Raw genomic sequence first — 17,630 nt, 5'->3', positions numbered from 1 at the left:
AGTACTCACCTGAGTACTCCTCTTATCCACACAGTAATAATTGACACTAACAGCACCCGAAGGTTTCAAATTGGATCTGCAGTTATGTTAATGACACATTAAACACATTTCTGATGGAAAGCTTTGTGACAAGAGCTGCTCTGGCACAGATAAAGGGATGAAGGCTGATTTAGAGGACTTGTGGAAAATTACCACACATTAACTTGAAAGAGTCCAAGAATATCGACTTTTTGTAAAGACACTCTTTGTTCAGAATCATTTGAAGATGTTCTCCTGCATACTAAACTTTGGATGGTGAGAGAAGCTCACAATTCATCTTTAATGAATCATTTTCTGTGCGGCCTTGAAATTCCACAACCGCCTTTTAATATGACACAGCACTGAGTGACGCTGAAAATCGCTGAACCAAAATAATCAACTTCAGTTTTTATTAGCTTCCTGGTGCCGCTGATAGCTCCTCTTTTCTCGTGCTCTCTGTATTTTGCTCACGTTTTCTTACAAAGAAGACATGCTGGAGCACAACTGAAGCAGGGGTGAAACAAATCATTCTTCTTTTTTGTCTCTGGGAGCTCGCCACTCTCTAATGATCAAGTTCAAAGACTGCCGGTGTTTGCAGTAGCTTTTAATAGAACATGACGTGACGCTCTTGTGTTTTTTCTTGCTCTTTGTTGGTATCTGAGGATTCAGTGAACATCCAGTATCAAAGATGTGATTTTTTTTCTGGGTAGCTCAGTGGGTAGAGGATTGTGCTAACACTGCCAAGCCTTAAAGTTGAATTCGTACTTAGTGCAAGAAATATATACACAGATGCTACTATAATTCCCTTAGGCTAGAGCTTTGTGAATTAAAAAAGGTACTGATGATGGAGATATGTATGAAAAGAACACATTTCCATACCAATAAAATCCAAACCAGCAACAAAAGAGCGTGCACCATACATTTTAAGTCTGCCTTTAACACAGTATAGTCATGTTGTGTTAGATTTGTACACAGAGCAGCCCAAACTACAGAAGCCTGGTAGGATTTGTTCAGATTTCAGTCGTTTAAACTTCAAGCATGTTTGATAAAAGGACTCCGCCTTGTCTCAGGCTCAACTGTGAGGTGTGACATGAATCTTAACATCCTTACACAAGACAAAGTGTGCAGCATACTGATAGTGACCTTGCTGCCATTTTTCAATATACCCCACAATCTCTACCATCACTCATAGAGGCTAAATCAGGATAAAATGGGCCTTTATATCATGCTGTGTGTGTTCAGGGCTGCACATCCACATGTAATGACTCAGCACAGATGTAGCCCAGCATACACTGCAGACCTCATATAATTCTTATGGACAAAATGTTTCAGTGAATCTCCATATACATGGATTATTTCTTATCACTGGGTCTATACACAGCTACATACACTCCATAAAGGAGTGTTGACAGCATGACTGGCTTGCTGCCAGGCTTGTGTTTATTACACATTCAGGTTGTCATCTGCACAGAAGGAGCCCTTGAACAGCTCAGAAGCATCTTGCTTCTCTGCTTTGTTGTTTGTGAAGCAAGAAGACATAATTGAATGAAAACATCTGTTCCACAAGAAATAGCATTTGCTTCAAAGACATGACTGAGGAAAGGAAAATGAGCACCATAGAGCCAGATTTCCTTCACTAAAACTAAAGACTAAAACCTGGAAGCATGAGAGGAAGTAGCATGTGGAAGCATCTGCTAAAAATGCATCAACTTCAATAAACCAAAAAGATTTGCATACATTTCTTGAAGTTTTTAAATTCATAAAGGTCTTGTCTTATCAACCTTTTGCATGCACTTGACCACGGTGATGTCACTCACTACAGTGGACAACAGAAACACCTGTGTCGACATTAGGCTACTAGCAACTCATGAGGGGTATTTACTCAACAGAAAACCAATGTTCTGTTTTCACTGATAAATTTCTCAAATTTGCCGATTAAAGCACTCCCTGGTACCTGTGGAAGCAAGCTTAGATGTGCACATGTGCACTCTAGCGTCACTTCATCCCATGTCTCAGGTTGCTTCCACAGCAACGGCTTTGATCTGTACATTTCTCCCTCATTATAAGAAATCGATCTCTGGTTTTCTGTTGAGTAAATATACTGTTCAAGTCACTGTTTTTATTGAAAAGAGTCCTCAACTCAGAACTAGTCATGAACAAAGGAGGGGGATGATTGGCTGCTTAGTGTGTCTTGGAGATCAGGGGGAAAGAATGTAAAAAAAAAAAAAAAACAAACAAACAGAAAACCAGCCAATGACAGGATGTCACATGAATCAAAGAGAAGAGTTACAGTTGTGATCACACCCCAGATGTTTGTTAGCCCCGATGAAGACCGATCTGGTCGAAACATGTTGGCTTTTTATATGATTTGGCCATTACAATAAAGGCTTTTTAGAATTTCTTTCCTCATTTTCTTATTTTTTGAGTTTGGAGTGCCTGGTTTTCTCTCTTTTTCAGAATCAGTGAGAAGGAGGCTGTGGAGGAGAACATGCTGCAAATGGGAGAGCCCTAATACTGAGGTCAATTTGGGCTATTGAACTTGCAAACCTATGGCAGCCTCCATGATAAGACATATTCTACTACAAGTATAAAAATTAGGAATTTCAGTCTTTGAGAACTTTAGGAAATATTTAAGATTCTGTAAGACCTCAATTTAAAAAATATATGAGATAAGATTAGTCACTTTTTTAAACTAATATAGATATTTCAGTGCAGAAATGGCTTCTTCTTTGAATGATATAGCTTTAACTTGTTTTTGTGGATGGTACTGTGAACTGTGTGGACAGACAATGATTTCTGGAAGTGTTCCTGAACCCGTGCAGTGATTTTCCAGACAGAATCAAGCTTGTTTTTAGTGCAAGTGTCTCCAGAGGGACAGATGAGCATCTTACATTGACCTTTGGTACTATCCTTTGTGCACAGAGATTTCTTCAGATTCTCTGAATCTTTTTTCAACATTTTTCTGAAAATGTTCCACAATTTTCAGAATCATTTATTTGCAGATTAGTGAACCAATACACATCTTTACTTCTATAAGACTATCCCACTCTAAAGTATTACTTTTAAACCCAGTCATGTTACTGACCATTTGCAAAAAATCACTGCCTGCTGAAAGCTGCAGTACTTAAAACTGATGTTGCACACAGACTTTCCAGTGATCAGGAAAACATTTTCGGTGGACAAGCTGCCCACGCTGGATCACTCCAGCTTTATCATGAACTGTCAACATCCATAAGGACTTCACATACTGCATCAAACTGGATCAAGTATGTTATATAGAGCATTTTCTTAAGATTTATTTTTGGGCATTTTGTGCCTTTATTTGATAGATGAGGACAGTGGATAGAGTTGGAAACAGAGACGAGAGCGGGGAGAGCCATGTGGTAAAGGGCCTCAGGCCGGATTCGAACCCAGGCTGTCCACGTATATGCAGCGCACCTTTAACCACTAGGCCACCTGCGCCCCATGTAGAGCATTTTCAAGTATTAGGAAGTAATTACCAAGATAATGCTTACTCCTGGAAACTGTAGAGGAAAAAAGTCAAAAAGTTTACCACCCACCTGCCGGAGAACAAAAGCTGCTACGTCAGTGGACTCCCAGTAGGAGGCGTGAAAAAGGTGAGGCAGAGCCACTGTCGGGAAGGAGGTCAGCACATCAGGGCAGTACAAAGCATAATCCAGCCTCTTGGAGCCCCACCAGCTGCTGGAAACTGAAACATATACACATGTATAAGCATTCATTCTGAGACTGAGGTCAGCTAAAGAGCTGTGAAACCTTGTGATGCTGACTTCATCTACATGAGATAATTAAAGACAGGACATTGAGCCACTGTAGCTTCCCTCCCACTCACTGTTACTGATGGTGTTCTCCAACTGGCCCATGGAGCAAACTGACGTTTCACTTTCCACACTGGTCACACTGGCTCTACGACCTCCATCTCCTCCTCCTTCGGTCTTTGTCTCGGAGGATGACTGTGAAGCTGTACCTCCTGAAGTTTGATCGCTCTCCAGAAACACATTAGGATGACCTTGAATACTCTCAGCTAGAGATAATACAAAGACGAAAGGAGAAAAGAGTGGGAGAGAGAGAGGAGGAAATGAAATGCTTTGATCACACAACAATCAACTTGTTTCAATCTTTAAATCAATGCTGTTATTTTCCCTAATAACAGCCTCTTGCTTTGTATTGACTTGCTGTGTGTATGAAAACCAAAGACAAAGTCTTGAAGGAGTACAGTTAAAAACAACGCCTACTCTCTTCATGGCGTTCACTTCATTTGTTTGGATTATGGAAGTGGCAGAAGGATTTTTCCCCCGACTCCTGCTGAGCAGACTAAATGCATCCAGCCATGTGCCCTCCCTCCCGGGGGCATAACCTAACTCAGCTTTTTCATATTTGTTCAGAAACAATACTGTGTAATAATGATTGTCCCTGGAGATTCACCAGACATCATGGATCTACTTGTTATTCCCTGAGATGCAGAGCCAGGAAGATGGGTAGTTCATCAATAATTCAGCCATCAGAGGCAAGTGTCTAACAGCTCAGCTCAGTCTGCTTTTATCTTAAAGCTTGTGATACAACCTTGGGACCAAAGAAGATTCAAACTGCATGTAATACAACTTCTATTTAGCTATACAAACAATCATAGCTGAATGACAGGAAACTGAGGCTATAAAGACGGGTCTACTTTAAATACATCTAATTTTCCTCTCCATCTTACATTATGAAACTCTAAATGTTTCTCCAGCCAGACTTCAGTGAGTACCTATTATCCTGTTACCTAGGCCCTGAATGTTGCTCTGGACCCATTATGACAGTGGATATGGCTTGACTCACATCTAAATGAGTCTACACTCAACTGCTGGGCTGCACAATGTGCTACGGATGAAGAGTCGACCTAAGTCACAGCAGATGAACAGATACATGTTCTGACAAACCCCTGAAAAGGATGTCATCAACATTTGTACATAATACAAAATTTGACGCAGTCATCAATAACCCACGGCTTGCATGAAGCTTTCTATCGTCATGGAGGAGCAACAGAATACATTGTGTCTTCCTGCTGCATCCTGGGAAATATCCTCCTAACAGTTTCCTCTGACACAATTTTGCATTCACACCAAACACAGACATAACAACCATTACCTCTCTTTTCTTTTAATATCTTATTTACTCGTTCAGTATTTGTATCTGGGGGTCAGCTTGTATCTGCACATATCGAATTTTCACCCAGAATGGTCCCTTATTGGTAGATTAACCCCTCTCTCCCCTGCTCGCTGTAACGATTACAAATAAACCATAGTTACAGTATCAAATAAGCCATGGGATAAAAGCTGAAAAATTAAAACCTCTTAGACCAAAACTTTGTTCAATGCTTAACCAGCTGATCATAAAAAGTACAGCATCCTAACCCTCAAATTCCACATACTCCACCAGCGCTGTGCTCTGAGCACACAGCAGGTTGCTCACAGCTGAAGGTAAAGTATGTAAACAGCTGATTAATTTGCCTAAATGAAGTTGATTTGCTGTCACATCAGTATCATTCTGTGATATTCTTTGCATCTACCATGAGTGAGTACATTAGGAACTTAAAAGATTTATGTTCTCTAAAAAGAATTATGGTCCATATAGTTCTGTAGTTTTCAACCTCAGAGGTCAACTTTTCTTCTACAAGGACATCTTATCACCTTTGTGATTTTTTGCCACAGGATGGGATGCAACGTTGATACAGTGAAGAGATTTACAGTCTGGAGTTTGTGCATTGTGTTGTATTTGGAAGTTATCTGAGTACTTTGTACGTTCCTCCTTCTTCTTTGGATCGATCAGCTGTACGTGGATTGACAGGAGTAGAGGAGAGAAAATTGGTGCTTCTGGCACACACCAGAGAAATGCTAAGAAAGACTGGTGCCCAGATGAGGTTTGTGGGAATTAGGGGTTAAACCATAGAGTTTCTTTAATGAGCTAAGAGACTTCTTGCTTTGATTTCAAGTGACAATTCATTCCACAATTTTGGAACTACTGCAGAGAAGGCTCAATCAACTCTGGTTTTTAATCTGGTTTTTGGGATGATGGGATAAACCTGATCAACATACCTCAAGGACTGCGAGTGGGTATAGACATATAAGAGGTCAGAAATGTACTGGGGTGCTGAACCTTTTAAAGATTTAAAAACAAACAATAACATTTTTAAATGAATTCTAAAATGAACAGGGAGCCAGTGGCGGGGCGCCAGATCAGGGTGATGTGTTCATGTTTACGTGTACACGTTAAAAGACGAGCAGCAGCATTTTGGACTAACTGTAAACGTGCAAGGAAAACCTGGTTAACACCAACGTAAAGAGCATTACAGTAGCCCAACCGTGTCCAACCATGAATCACTCGCTGACGGTCGTTAAAAGATAAATTCGATTTAATCTTGAGCAAAAGCCTCAGATGATAAAAACTGGATTTAACAACAGAATTGATCCAATTTAAAGGCACTGGCAACTATTACACCAAGATTTAAAACTGTGGGTTCAAAATAAGGTAAAAAGGGGGCCCAGGTCCCTGAGAGGTGTATCCTGGGCTCAACGTGGGCCAAATATTATCAGTTCTGTTTGGTTTTTATTAAAATTTAAAAAAGCTCAGGGCCATCCAGTCTCTAATATCTTTAAAAAAGTCTAGCAGAAGTTTGAGTAGAGCAGGTAAATCTGAGTGTCGTCTGCATACAGATGGTTTGATATTCCATGCTTATTGAAAATCAACCCAAGAGGGAGGAGGTAGAGAGATAGAGAAGGGTGGGACCAAGAATAGAACCTTGGGGAACTCCACAGGGTAGCGGGCACAAGAAGAGACGCAGTCACCAATTTAACTTTAAAACACCTCTAAGCCAAGTAGGACTTGAATCAGTCAAGGGCTGTGCCTGTTAAACCTGTGTTTGAGGCAAGCAATGAAAGTTGTGTGATCAACTGTGTCAAAAGCAGCTGTTAGATCAAAAAGCATTAAAAGAGCTGAGTCACCAGAGTCAGACGTCAGTAAAAGATCATTAAAAACCATTAAAAGTGCAGACTAAGTGCTGTGAAATGCCTTAAAACCAGACCGGAAAATGGATTTGTAAAAGCACTGCTTTCTCAAGGACTTTTGAGATGAAAGGAAGCTTTGATATTGGTCTGAAATGATACAAAATAGAGCGATCTAAATAAGGTTTTTTTTATCAGAGGTTCCAGTATAGTTTTTTTTTTTTTTTAAATAAGATGCAACACTGCCTAAAGCAAGCCTGCTGTTTATAATTTGTTGGACATCAGGACCATTGGCTTCCCAGTCCTCTTTAAAGATGAGGTGGGATGATATTAGTGGGACAGCAGGCAGGTTTTAGCTGACTGACAATTCTGTAGAGTGGACAGAGACACTGGCTCAAACTGCTCCAAGACAGCAGAGCAAGTGTAAGCAGCAGAAGGGTCACACACAGGTGGGGATATGTGGGCTCTGATATTTTTAACCTTAGCGACAAAAAAGCAAAGAAATTGTTCACAGACCTCAGGTGACGCCTCAAGACAAGTGGACTGAGGGGCATTTAATATAGAAACAACTGTTTTAAAAAGTATGGTTTATGAAAGTTATTTGCAATTATACTAAGCAATCATACCTTCTCTTTTTTATGATTAACATTTCTGCAACAAGTATTTCCAGACCTAATTGTAGAATATATCAAGTATAGCTCTAGGAGCAAAGGAAAAAACACTTGGCACAATCTGACAAACTGATATAGGGAAAAAAAATTAAAAAGTGAGGCATTGCACATAGTACTCAGTGACAACAGACAAACTGGCAGATTTTTCCACTACAAAAGCCTGGTAGAGGTGGCATCAGAGACCCATTAAGGATAAGAGTTCCTAAGTTCTCCTGCTTTTACCCCTCAGTCTATAACCATTAATTTTAGACGGATAGCACTGGTTTGTTCAAAGTCCTTTTCCGCATGTCTCAACCCCACTCTCTCATCCACGTTTCCGACTATCCATTATCCTTGTCTCTAAATAAAGGCAAGGTTTTTGAGCATGATCTGCCTGTGCCTGTGACCCTTAAGGTCACACCACAGCATCTCAATTGGATTTAAGTCCGGACTTTGACTTGGCCACTCCAAAACCTTAATCTTGTTTTGTTGAGCCATTCAGAGGTGGAGTTGTTGGTATGTTTTGGGTCGTTGTCCTGCTGCATAACCCAAGAGTGCTTGAGCTTGAGGGCATGAACTGATGGCCAGATGTTCACCTTCAGGATTTTCTGGTAGACAGCAGAATTCATTGTTCAATTAATCACAGCAAGTGGTCCAGGTCCTGAAGCAGCAAAGCAGCCCCAGACCATCACACTGCCACCACCATGTTTGACTGTCGGCATGATGTTCTTTTTATCAAATGCTGTTATTTCTATGCCAGATGTAACGGGCCGCACACCTTCCAAAAAGTTCAACTTTTGTCTTGTCAGTCCACAGAATATTTCTCTAAAAATCTTGGGGATCATCAAGATGTTTTTTGGCAAATGTGAGATGAGCCTTTGTGTTCTTTTTTTGTCAGCAGTGGTTTTGGCCTCGGAACTCTCCCATGTTGCCATTTTGCCCGGTGTCTTTCTTATAGTTGAGTCATGAACACTGACCTTAACTGAGGCCAGTGAGGCCTGCAGGTCTTTTGATGCCATTGGGGGTTCTTTTGTGACCTCCAGGATGAGCCATCATTTCACGTTTGGAGTAATTTTGGTTGGCTGACCACTCCTGGGAAGGTTCACCACTGCTCCCAGTTTTCTCCATTTTTGTATAATGGCTCTTATTGTGGTTCTCTGGAGGCCCCAAAGCCTTGGAAATGGCTTTGTAATCTTTTCCAGACTGATAGATTTCATTCACTTTGTTTCTCATTTGTTCTTGAAGTTCTTAAGATTGCAGCATGATGCGTTTCTTTTTGAGATCTTGTAGCCTACGTCACTTTGTCTGACAGTTTCTATTTACGTGGTTTCTTGATTCAATAAATCTGGCCTGGGTGTTGCCAGTTAAATTGAACTAAGTTTTCCAAGAGCTGTGGTTAATCCCAGTTAACTCATGATTTAACAAGGGGGGCAATGACCTTTTCACATAGGGCCAGATAGGTTTGGATTTTTTTCCTTTAATAAATAAAATCATCGGCACTGTATACTCATGATATCTTTGTTAGACTTTCAACCTGGTGGCTATGTAAGGGGAAGGATTCTGCTATACCCACATGTAAACATCACCCAAGCAAGTTCTGGCTTCATTTTTTAGATTTTAGCCATAAAAATAGTGTTCCAGGTGCAATATAAGGGCTCGACATGACACAAACTTGCAGTTTAAATTAACATCATGGTTTTGTGCCGTTTACAGGTGATGTAAACATGTCATTCTGAAGAGATAGAGAATTGAATATCACAAAAAGCAGCTGCTCCACATAGTAGTTAGTGTTAGAAATTTGTGCTGTTTGTCCCCCAGACTTTTGCGCAGGTCACATGACTTAAAGTTATGAATGAACAAACTTGGGTAGTAAGATATGTTGTGTCAAAAACCTAAAAGATTTTTGTGTATTTTGCACTAGCGCAAATTTCTTAGGGTTGACCAATATTGGTTATTCAGGGTCAATATTGATACCGATTATCTGTAGTTCATGAGACTGCTAAACAATATTTGGAAAGCATTTATTATGACAAACAAAATGTCCTTGAGTTGACAAAAGAAAAACTGCATGTTGAAAAAGGAAAACAAAATAAACAGTTTTGTACTAGCTTAAAAGTAGTAGCAGGAAAACACAAAAATAATGTTGTAAACTACCTAAGTCAGGGCCAACCAGACCTATTTGTTGATTGGATGGCAGTCATGTAACATCTAGCCAGTCAGAAAGTGTTGTGAGATGGACATCAGGTGAGGCTGTGTAGAGTATAAACAAAACCAAAGGGGAAAACACGCCTCGCAGTTGAGTCAAAGTGCACCTTTCAATTAATTTTACTTTATCATTTATTGGTAAAATAAAATGTTGATACGGATAATCTGGTAATTGCCAAACATCAGCCTCAATAATTTACCAGGTAGATAATCAATCTACCCCTATCAATTTCATCAACTATAACTAGAACAAGAAAAAGATTTGTTGACTACCTTCTTATTCCATGAGGAAGACAAGACTTTAAGTAAAAATAGATCCTTGATGACAAACAAGTAGGTTGTTTTTTTTAAGGAGACTAAATGAGGCTAAAAGTAATTGAGTTGTCATCAGACATTCAAATATTGCATATTTACATCCCATGAGAGAGTACAAGCTGTTAGGCAGGATGGATCTGCAGCTCTTCTGCCTTCTACCAGGTTTTGCAGGGTGCAAAGACACACAAATTTGATTCTCACAAAATTAAGGCAAAGAGAATAAATTATTTGACTAAAAGTTTGTCTAAAAAGGATTTCATCAACTAAAACTTCACCAAAATGATTTAATTTTTTGTCAACTGAAGTTGGCCACACTACACGATTCTAAGCCCAAATTTGAGGCAAGATTTGCCTCCCCTGACGATCCTGAGTGGCTCCTCATCACTAATGACTAAATTCAAGCTAGCAGTCAAAATGAACACTGTTTAGGACCATAAATATTGCTTTTAAGGGCAACTCATGCATCTGGGTTAATGTTCCCTCTCTGTCCTTACATCTCCAGCACTCTGGGATTAGTGCTAACTTCACTGATAGCCCTGATTGAGTCCAATTGACTGTTCAAGAGCTTAAACTGAGCAAGTCTGATTTTAAGTTCCTGCAATCAAATTTCTCTAAGGATTGAAACGGTTTGTAGAAAATGAAAGCTCAGACGTGTGTATGTCCCTACTCAGAATCTTTGATAGCTAATGAACCCTGCCCTGCACCTCTTACAGAGCAGCCTTATTCTCCCTCGGAGTCTGGAACATTAGAGCGGCTCTTTCTTTCAATGAGAGCACAATGAGCAGAGAGAGGCAGAGAGAGGAAGAGATTATTTCAACAGACGGACGGATGAGAGAAAGGGACATGGACTATGACGCACACACGTCAAATTTCAAAAGACTTTTTTCTGAAGGAGAAGCAGAGACAGCAGGGAGGAGCATCAAAAAACTGTGAGAAAGAAAATGAAAATGCTACATGGTGCTAGACACAAAGAGAGGGGAAAAACCAAGCATTTAAGTTTAAATAAAAGGTTCAGAAAACACTGTAACCAGTGTGGAAAAATACAAAGATGAAGATTAAAGCATGAGGCAGGGGAGAGTGAGACAGCTGATGATGGTGGTTGAAGCAAGGACAAGCAACGGATTCAGAAGGTGAGGGATGATTGCTCTGCAGCCTTGAAACATCTTTGGAACAAAAAGGGATGAAAAGGGACTTTTAACTCAGCTCTCTCCCTTCAAGTCCTCACTACATTCTTATACCTGCTTAGGAAAATCATCAGTGGTGAGCAATATCACCACGATCTCCCCAGTTAACCACTGCTAGCTGTCTGACCAGTATGAAAAAATGACTATAACTCTATGTGCATTTGCTGCCTTGGCTGATCACATTTGTCATTGAAACCCAGCTGGGAATCAATAAGAAGAGGGCTCCCTCTCCTTATATTAGCAGCATTCATCATAATAAAAGCTCCACAGTTGACGGCTGTTGGAGTCAAAGTCATACCCAAAGAAGCCTGATTTGATTGGCTCTCCATGCCTTCATAACAACTAATTACCATATTACAGAGCAGGAAATCGGTGATGTGTGCCTGTGCGAGTGTGTGAGTACACATAACTGTGAGTGTTTGTCTGCCTCTGTCTCTGTGCACCTGTCAATGGATTTTAATTTAACACATAATTTGTCAGCATCAATGCCCGACCAGAAAACGAGATGCGCCAGAGCCGTAATTAAACCTGGTATAGCTGCAAGACTTAGATGTGTATTTTCTTTCAAACTTAATCACTTTTATAAGCTTTACTGGCTCCCATCAAACATCCCCCTGTGTGATTGGCTGAGCAGGAGTATATTTATAGATCAGCTTGGACAGCATTTAACAAGGCTGTATTACAAGCTATGTTATTTACCATCATGTATATGACATACTTGGTACACAAGTCACATACAAACATAAGGATGGATTTAGCAAAGGGATTTATGGGTGCGGATGATTGGTCGACTTGAGCTGGGTAAAATGAATAGTTGATTTTATCTTTTTCAGTTGTTTGTTTTGCAAAGAAAGTCAGAAGGATTTTACTTCCTATATTGTTTACTGGTTTGGTTGGCTGGTTTAATGGTTTGTTTGTTGTTTTATTTAAAGTAAATGGTTAGATGTTTGATTTTTTTTGGTTAAGTAAGTTGGCTGGTTGGCAGGTGGTTGGTTGAAATGAAGCAAATCAGCCTTTTGATTTGTTGTGTTTTTATCACAGTCAGTTTGAAATGGGCTTCCTGTTGTATTTGTCTTTTTCCCTTGCATTTCCAACTTTGTGTTTTTTTTTTTTAATTGCACTGTCATTGCCCGAAAACTTTCCAAAAGCAACCGATTCATGTCTTTCATCTGGCAGATTTATCTCGCAAAGCTAAGAGCTGAAACATTTGCGACTGGTCTGAGAGTGACCTGACCAATCAGTGACTACATTTACATGCAGTCAATAACCCTTTCATAACCGGAATCCGGCTCCATTTCCCATTTCTTCATGTTCTCGCCTTCCATTAATGAGGAAAGTGAGACAGAATAGTGTCAAGTACTGGTGGTGGGTCAGTACCAGCACCAAAGCGCAAATGAAGGCGACTGCTACCGGCCCCGGACTGTTCATTACCCGCCGTGCTAAAGCTGTTGTTGTTGTTTTTGGATACAGGAACAAGAAGCGGAAATGACGCGCATTTGCGTCATGACATTCTCCGTGCGTTGAGATGTTGTCCGTGCGTCGCGGTTTTGATCAGGATATCCCAATTGATTACAATTACCATGTATACAGGAGCAACCCTGTTTGCTCACGCATGTAAACGGGTTATTCCGAATGTTTCAGAAACCGGAATATTGACTGCATATAAATGTAGTCATTGTCACTGGTGGAGAACGAGGCAGTAGCTAGGGGTGGGGTTTAGTTACTGCAATCCAGGAAATAATGGTGACTGATGATCAGCACAGATATAGTTATAGCGGCAGTTTTATCAGAACTGGACAGCAATTTCTTTATCCGAGAAGAGCAAAGAACTGCACTGAGTTTTTCTAAGGGGATAAGATGTTGTGTGCTCTTCTTTTGACTGGCTTCAGCAAGAGTGTGCGGTAGCTTTAGACATGTTTTAGTGGGACTACAAGCTGGTAAGCCATCGCTGCAGGTGAAGTGATTAAAAGGTTGGTTTGAATTAAATGGTTCTGACAGAGTTGACCAGTCTCTGACGGAGTTGACTTAAAGTCCTGACATAAACTAGCTTTATAACCCAAATAACTATCTTAATTGACTTTTGATGAAACATTATGAAACTGAAAAGTAAAACCAGGATGTCTGCAAGCTCTGATTAACACATATATTAGTATGTATACATATTTAGTAATTACTGCATTTACATCCCCAGGTTTGGATAAATGCTCTTTTTAAGTTTTTTTCAACAGTTTGGCTCTTTGGTTGAGCAGGGCTGAGTAACACTGCTAGTTGGTTCGTTGGTATGGATTATTTGGTTGATTTAGTAGGTGTATTGGCTGGTTTAATGACAAATTTGTTGGATGCTATGTGTTTGAATGGGGTGGTTTTCTTTGTATAAACAACAGAGTGGTTGTCTTGGACTGCTTGGTTGGTTGGTTTGGTTGATTTGCGAGGCTTGTTGGTTTGCTCATTGCATGCTGGATTAGTTGCATGGTATGTTGGTTGGTTGGACTGTTCTATTTTATTTATGGGTTTCTTCATCACCATTTTAGGTTGTGCTTTATCTCAAATGAGATGACTGTTACCACGTAACTAATACAACCTTATTACTGACTTGTTGGAACCACAGTATCTGCAGAAAGGCATTATTGTCATATAATACATTAATACTGAACAGACAAGAAAACAATGCCCCTTCATCTGAATAATAACATAACATTTCAAGAGCCTAATGGAAAAACTGATTTAAACTGTGCCCCTGAAAAGGAAAACTGACAATAAAAAAAACAATGTATGTAGAATACACTGTCATGTGGGGTTTTTAAGTGTAAATTTCTGCCACTTTGAAAATTTGCTTTGATTAAATGTTCTGAATAGAACGTTTTGAGCAGAGGACTTTGAAATGTTTTTTAAGGCCATGCACCAAACCATAGAGCCATATCTTCTGATCTGGGTGCAGACTCCCAAGCTGTTTGCACAAGAGATAAGTCGTTGTCCTAGTTTCTCTCAAAGAGGTAGGTGCATTGAGAGGCAGGGGAACCAGGCATTGTGTCATAACTTATGTTTAGAGTGAGTCTCTGTGTTCCAAAAGTGGGCTAAAACATGCTTCAAATAAATCAGCAGCTCATTAAGGACTCTGTCTCTACAACCAAGCTCTCCAGGGGGGTTACAGCAGTGTTGTGCCACATCTTGCGGGCTAATATCTCCCATACCGTGGCCTCATCCTCTGAGAACACTGGCAAGCTAAAGGCGTTGCACCATGAACAGATGAGGCATAATTACTTCAAACTTCAGACTTTGGGGGCAAGATTTAGCTTAGCCTCTGCAGGGCAAGATCACACAGATGGGATCCAAGAGCACATATGTGCCAGTGAAAATTCACATTACTTAGTCATAGGACTGTCAATTCTGCTCTACTCCAGACTCACTAACAGGATTCCTTAAAGGTTTCACTCCACCTTTGAAATGCAAAGTCCAAAAGGTTATTAATATCAGACTGGAAAAATAAATTGGCAAATAAAATATTCAGAAGGGAGCTCCTCTTGCATCTTTCTCTTGCTAGTAAAATGGATTCCCAGGCTCCAATCACTGTTCCTACCTATGAGCATTGAGCGTCCATCTCCTAGAGGGTAGCGCTGGTAGCGTGGAACAGCAAACGGGGGCAGCTTGTGGAAGAGGGGCTGCAGCAGGGGCTCAAGTCTTGAGGCAGAAGGGTCCGAGGGGTAAAACAGGTTGAAAATTTGAGAGCAGGCTGGATGGAGCTGGCTCACTGAAAACATAATGAGGAAAACCATTACAACGGGGATGTTAAGCTGTGTTGCATTAGTAGTATTTTACAGAGGAAGGTTTGGAAACACAGCAGGGCTACAGGAACGTGGGTGAATTTTGGTTTTCAATTACTTAAGGGACTTACACTTCAGCTAATTTACATTTTCTAATTTGTCATGAAGGGAAGAATATTCAGATAACTTTTATGGCAAGGTATGAGTAAAAATGGTCAGGAAAAATAATGCAACACTCTCTGAATGAATGTGGAGGAAAAATCAGGATAAAGATAAGTTTAACCATGACTCTTACTACATTTTTTAGCGTTTTACAGAAGAAAAAAATGGAGGAAAAGTACAATGTAGACACCATCAAGGTATATTGTATTGCTATATCAATCAATCAATAAAGCTTAGGCTGGTGTAGCACCTTTAAAACAGGTCACTACATTTGAATGTAAACTGACAGGCTATACAAAACATAATAGAGTAGTCACTTTCCAGAATATGAAGATCTTCAGTCTCCTGATGTGCTTTGCATACATTTGATTCTCACCTTGAACAGTCGGCAGCACTGTGCGCCTCATAGCCAGCACCAGGCCCAGCGGACAGCCAAGCAGGAAGCAGTCTGTAACCTCAAAGTCAAATCTGCCAGGGTTCAACACCAGACTGGGGCTGCTGCTTCCTCGAACCTCCAGACTGGGGAACAGAGATATACATTAATATATATATACATATATATATATATATATATATATATATATAGTGCTTAACAAATTTATTAGACCACCTGTCATATTTGTCTCAGAGACCATCCAGCATCATGAAGTGCTTTAATGCGAACTCTTTCATTTTCAGTGAGCTCTCCACGTTTTTACCATTTTGAAAAGGAATGAGGAATTTCAAACTGAATTCACCCAAATTTGAGCCGGCTCACTGGGCTTCTCTGAGAAGTCAGAAGTGAATCAAGCATAACATTCAACCACTAAAACTCATTTTTCTGTTTAGGAATGCAAGGGAATAACTATAATTTGACATACTAATCAAGAAATATTAATGTGATTTACTATTTTTTCAGTTTTTTTTGTAAATCAGTAAATTTGAAAATTCATGGATAACAATAATAATTATATTTTAGCATTAAAAATATCATTTGGGTTAAAGAGCTTCTACATATTGGTGTATTAACCATTGCAGAAACATAAAAAATGATTTTGGTAATTACCAATGCTGCTAATTTAGGGCAGCTGTGGCATAAACCTTACTTTGGTTAGGGTTAGGGTGGTCTAATAAATTTGTTAAGCACTGTATACATATATATATATATATATATATATATATAAAAATTTTTTTGAAATGATTTCTTATGTTTTAATGATTACTGATAAAAGTAAAATATTGGTTGAACTTTAAAAAAATGAAGTAATCAATCACACGAAACATTTTGAATTGAATCAATTCATTTTTTTTAAATTTGGTAAATGTAATTTTTTTAAGTTCATAGAAACTATGTTTAAAGGTTTAGCAAACCTATTATTTTAGATTGTCCTAAACTAAAACTAAAAATTTCCCTTAATCAACCAATAAAAATATTCCCCTCATTTAAACTTAAAATTTATAAGTTCATACAACCTTTTTATAAAGGTTGGTGGGAGCTGGAGCCTATCCCAGCCAATTTAGAGTCACCAGTTAACCTAATGAGCACTTTTTGGAGGTCGGAGGTGGCCAGAGTACCCGGACAAAACCCACGCGTGCACGGGTGGAACATGCTAACTCCGCACAGAAAGGGAAAACAACGCTAACCCCTGCGCCACCATGCCTCCCACATGTCTTGAAAGTCAACTCAACACATTTTTCCTGAAAACTCTTGCTACTTTGGCCCAATGGAAGAGCAGAAATGTATTGAAGGGGACATATTTTGCCCTTTAAGACAAGTTTATATTGTCTCAGAGGTTCCCAAAACATGCCTGTGAAGTTTATTGCTGAAAAACCAGTAGTATAGGTTTCTTGCAGGAAATGAATGTCACTCTCCTGATGTTCCAGGCACTTCTTTCCAAAGTTTAAGACCTGACTGGGATTGGAACCATCAATCTCCCAGTCAAAAGTAAGGGGGGTAACCCACTGAGCTAAACTGGAAGCAGGAAGTTTAGCACTCAAAATGTCCTTTTTAATGTTTATTCAAGCATAACAGGCCACAACGGACGCATTTCGATAGGTAGGTCAACACTGGATGCCTGTGCTGGAGGGTAGAGGGAGAGCCACTCAGAAACTGACAGCTGCTCTTGCATCAAGTGTTTTTTTTAACCCACTTGGGACCTACGGGATGTTGTTACGAATGCGCATGCGCACAGCAGGCTTAATGCAATAAAAATACATTGATCCAATTTAATTTGGTGTCCAGCTGCCAGTTTAAATTAAAAAAATATATATATAGGTTCAACCATTAAGATAATTTAGAAGATTTAGATTTAATGAACAAATCGATAATTTTAGGCTGTTATAAAACGAAACATCACA

General features: G+C 39.7%; 1 protein-coding gene across 2 annotated transcripts in view; it reads right to left on the bottom strand.

Moving 5' to 3' along the window:
* pitpnm3 (PITPNM family member 3) overlaps positions 1–17,630 on the bottom strand; it is a 152,459-nt gene that overhangs the window by 15,647 nt on the left and 119,182 nt on the right. For both annotated transcript variants that reach the window (XM_041813635.1, XM_041813641.1), the window contains exons 9-12: positions 15,670–15,812; positions 14,948–15,118; positions 3,869–4,060; positions 3,579–3,727 (exon numbers count right to left, since the gene is read on the bottom strand). In XM_041813635.1, the coding sequence (XP_041669569.1) occupies positions 3,579–3,727; positions 3,869–4,060; positions 14,948–15,118; positions 15,670–15,812 (655 nt within the window). The remainder of the gene's footprint in view (positions 1–3,578; positions 3,728–3,868; positions 4,061–14,947; positions 15,119–15,669; positions 15,813–17,630) is intronic.

This window comes from Cheilinus undulatus, linkage group 2 (assembly GCF_018320785.1).
Source record: "Cheilinus undulatus linkage group 2, ASM1832078v1, whole genome shotgun sequence".
Taxonomy (NCBI): Eukaryota; Metazoa; Chordata; class Actinopteri; order Labriformes; family Labridae; genus Cheilinus; species Cheilinus undulatus.
This window is presented reverse-complemented; position numbering and strand designations above follow the sequence as displayed.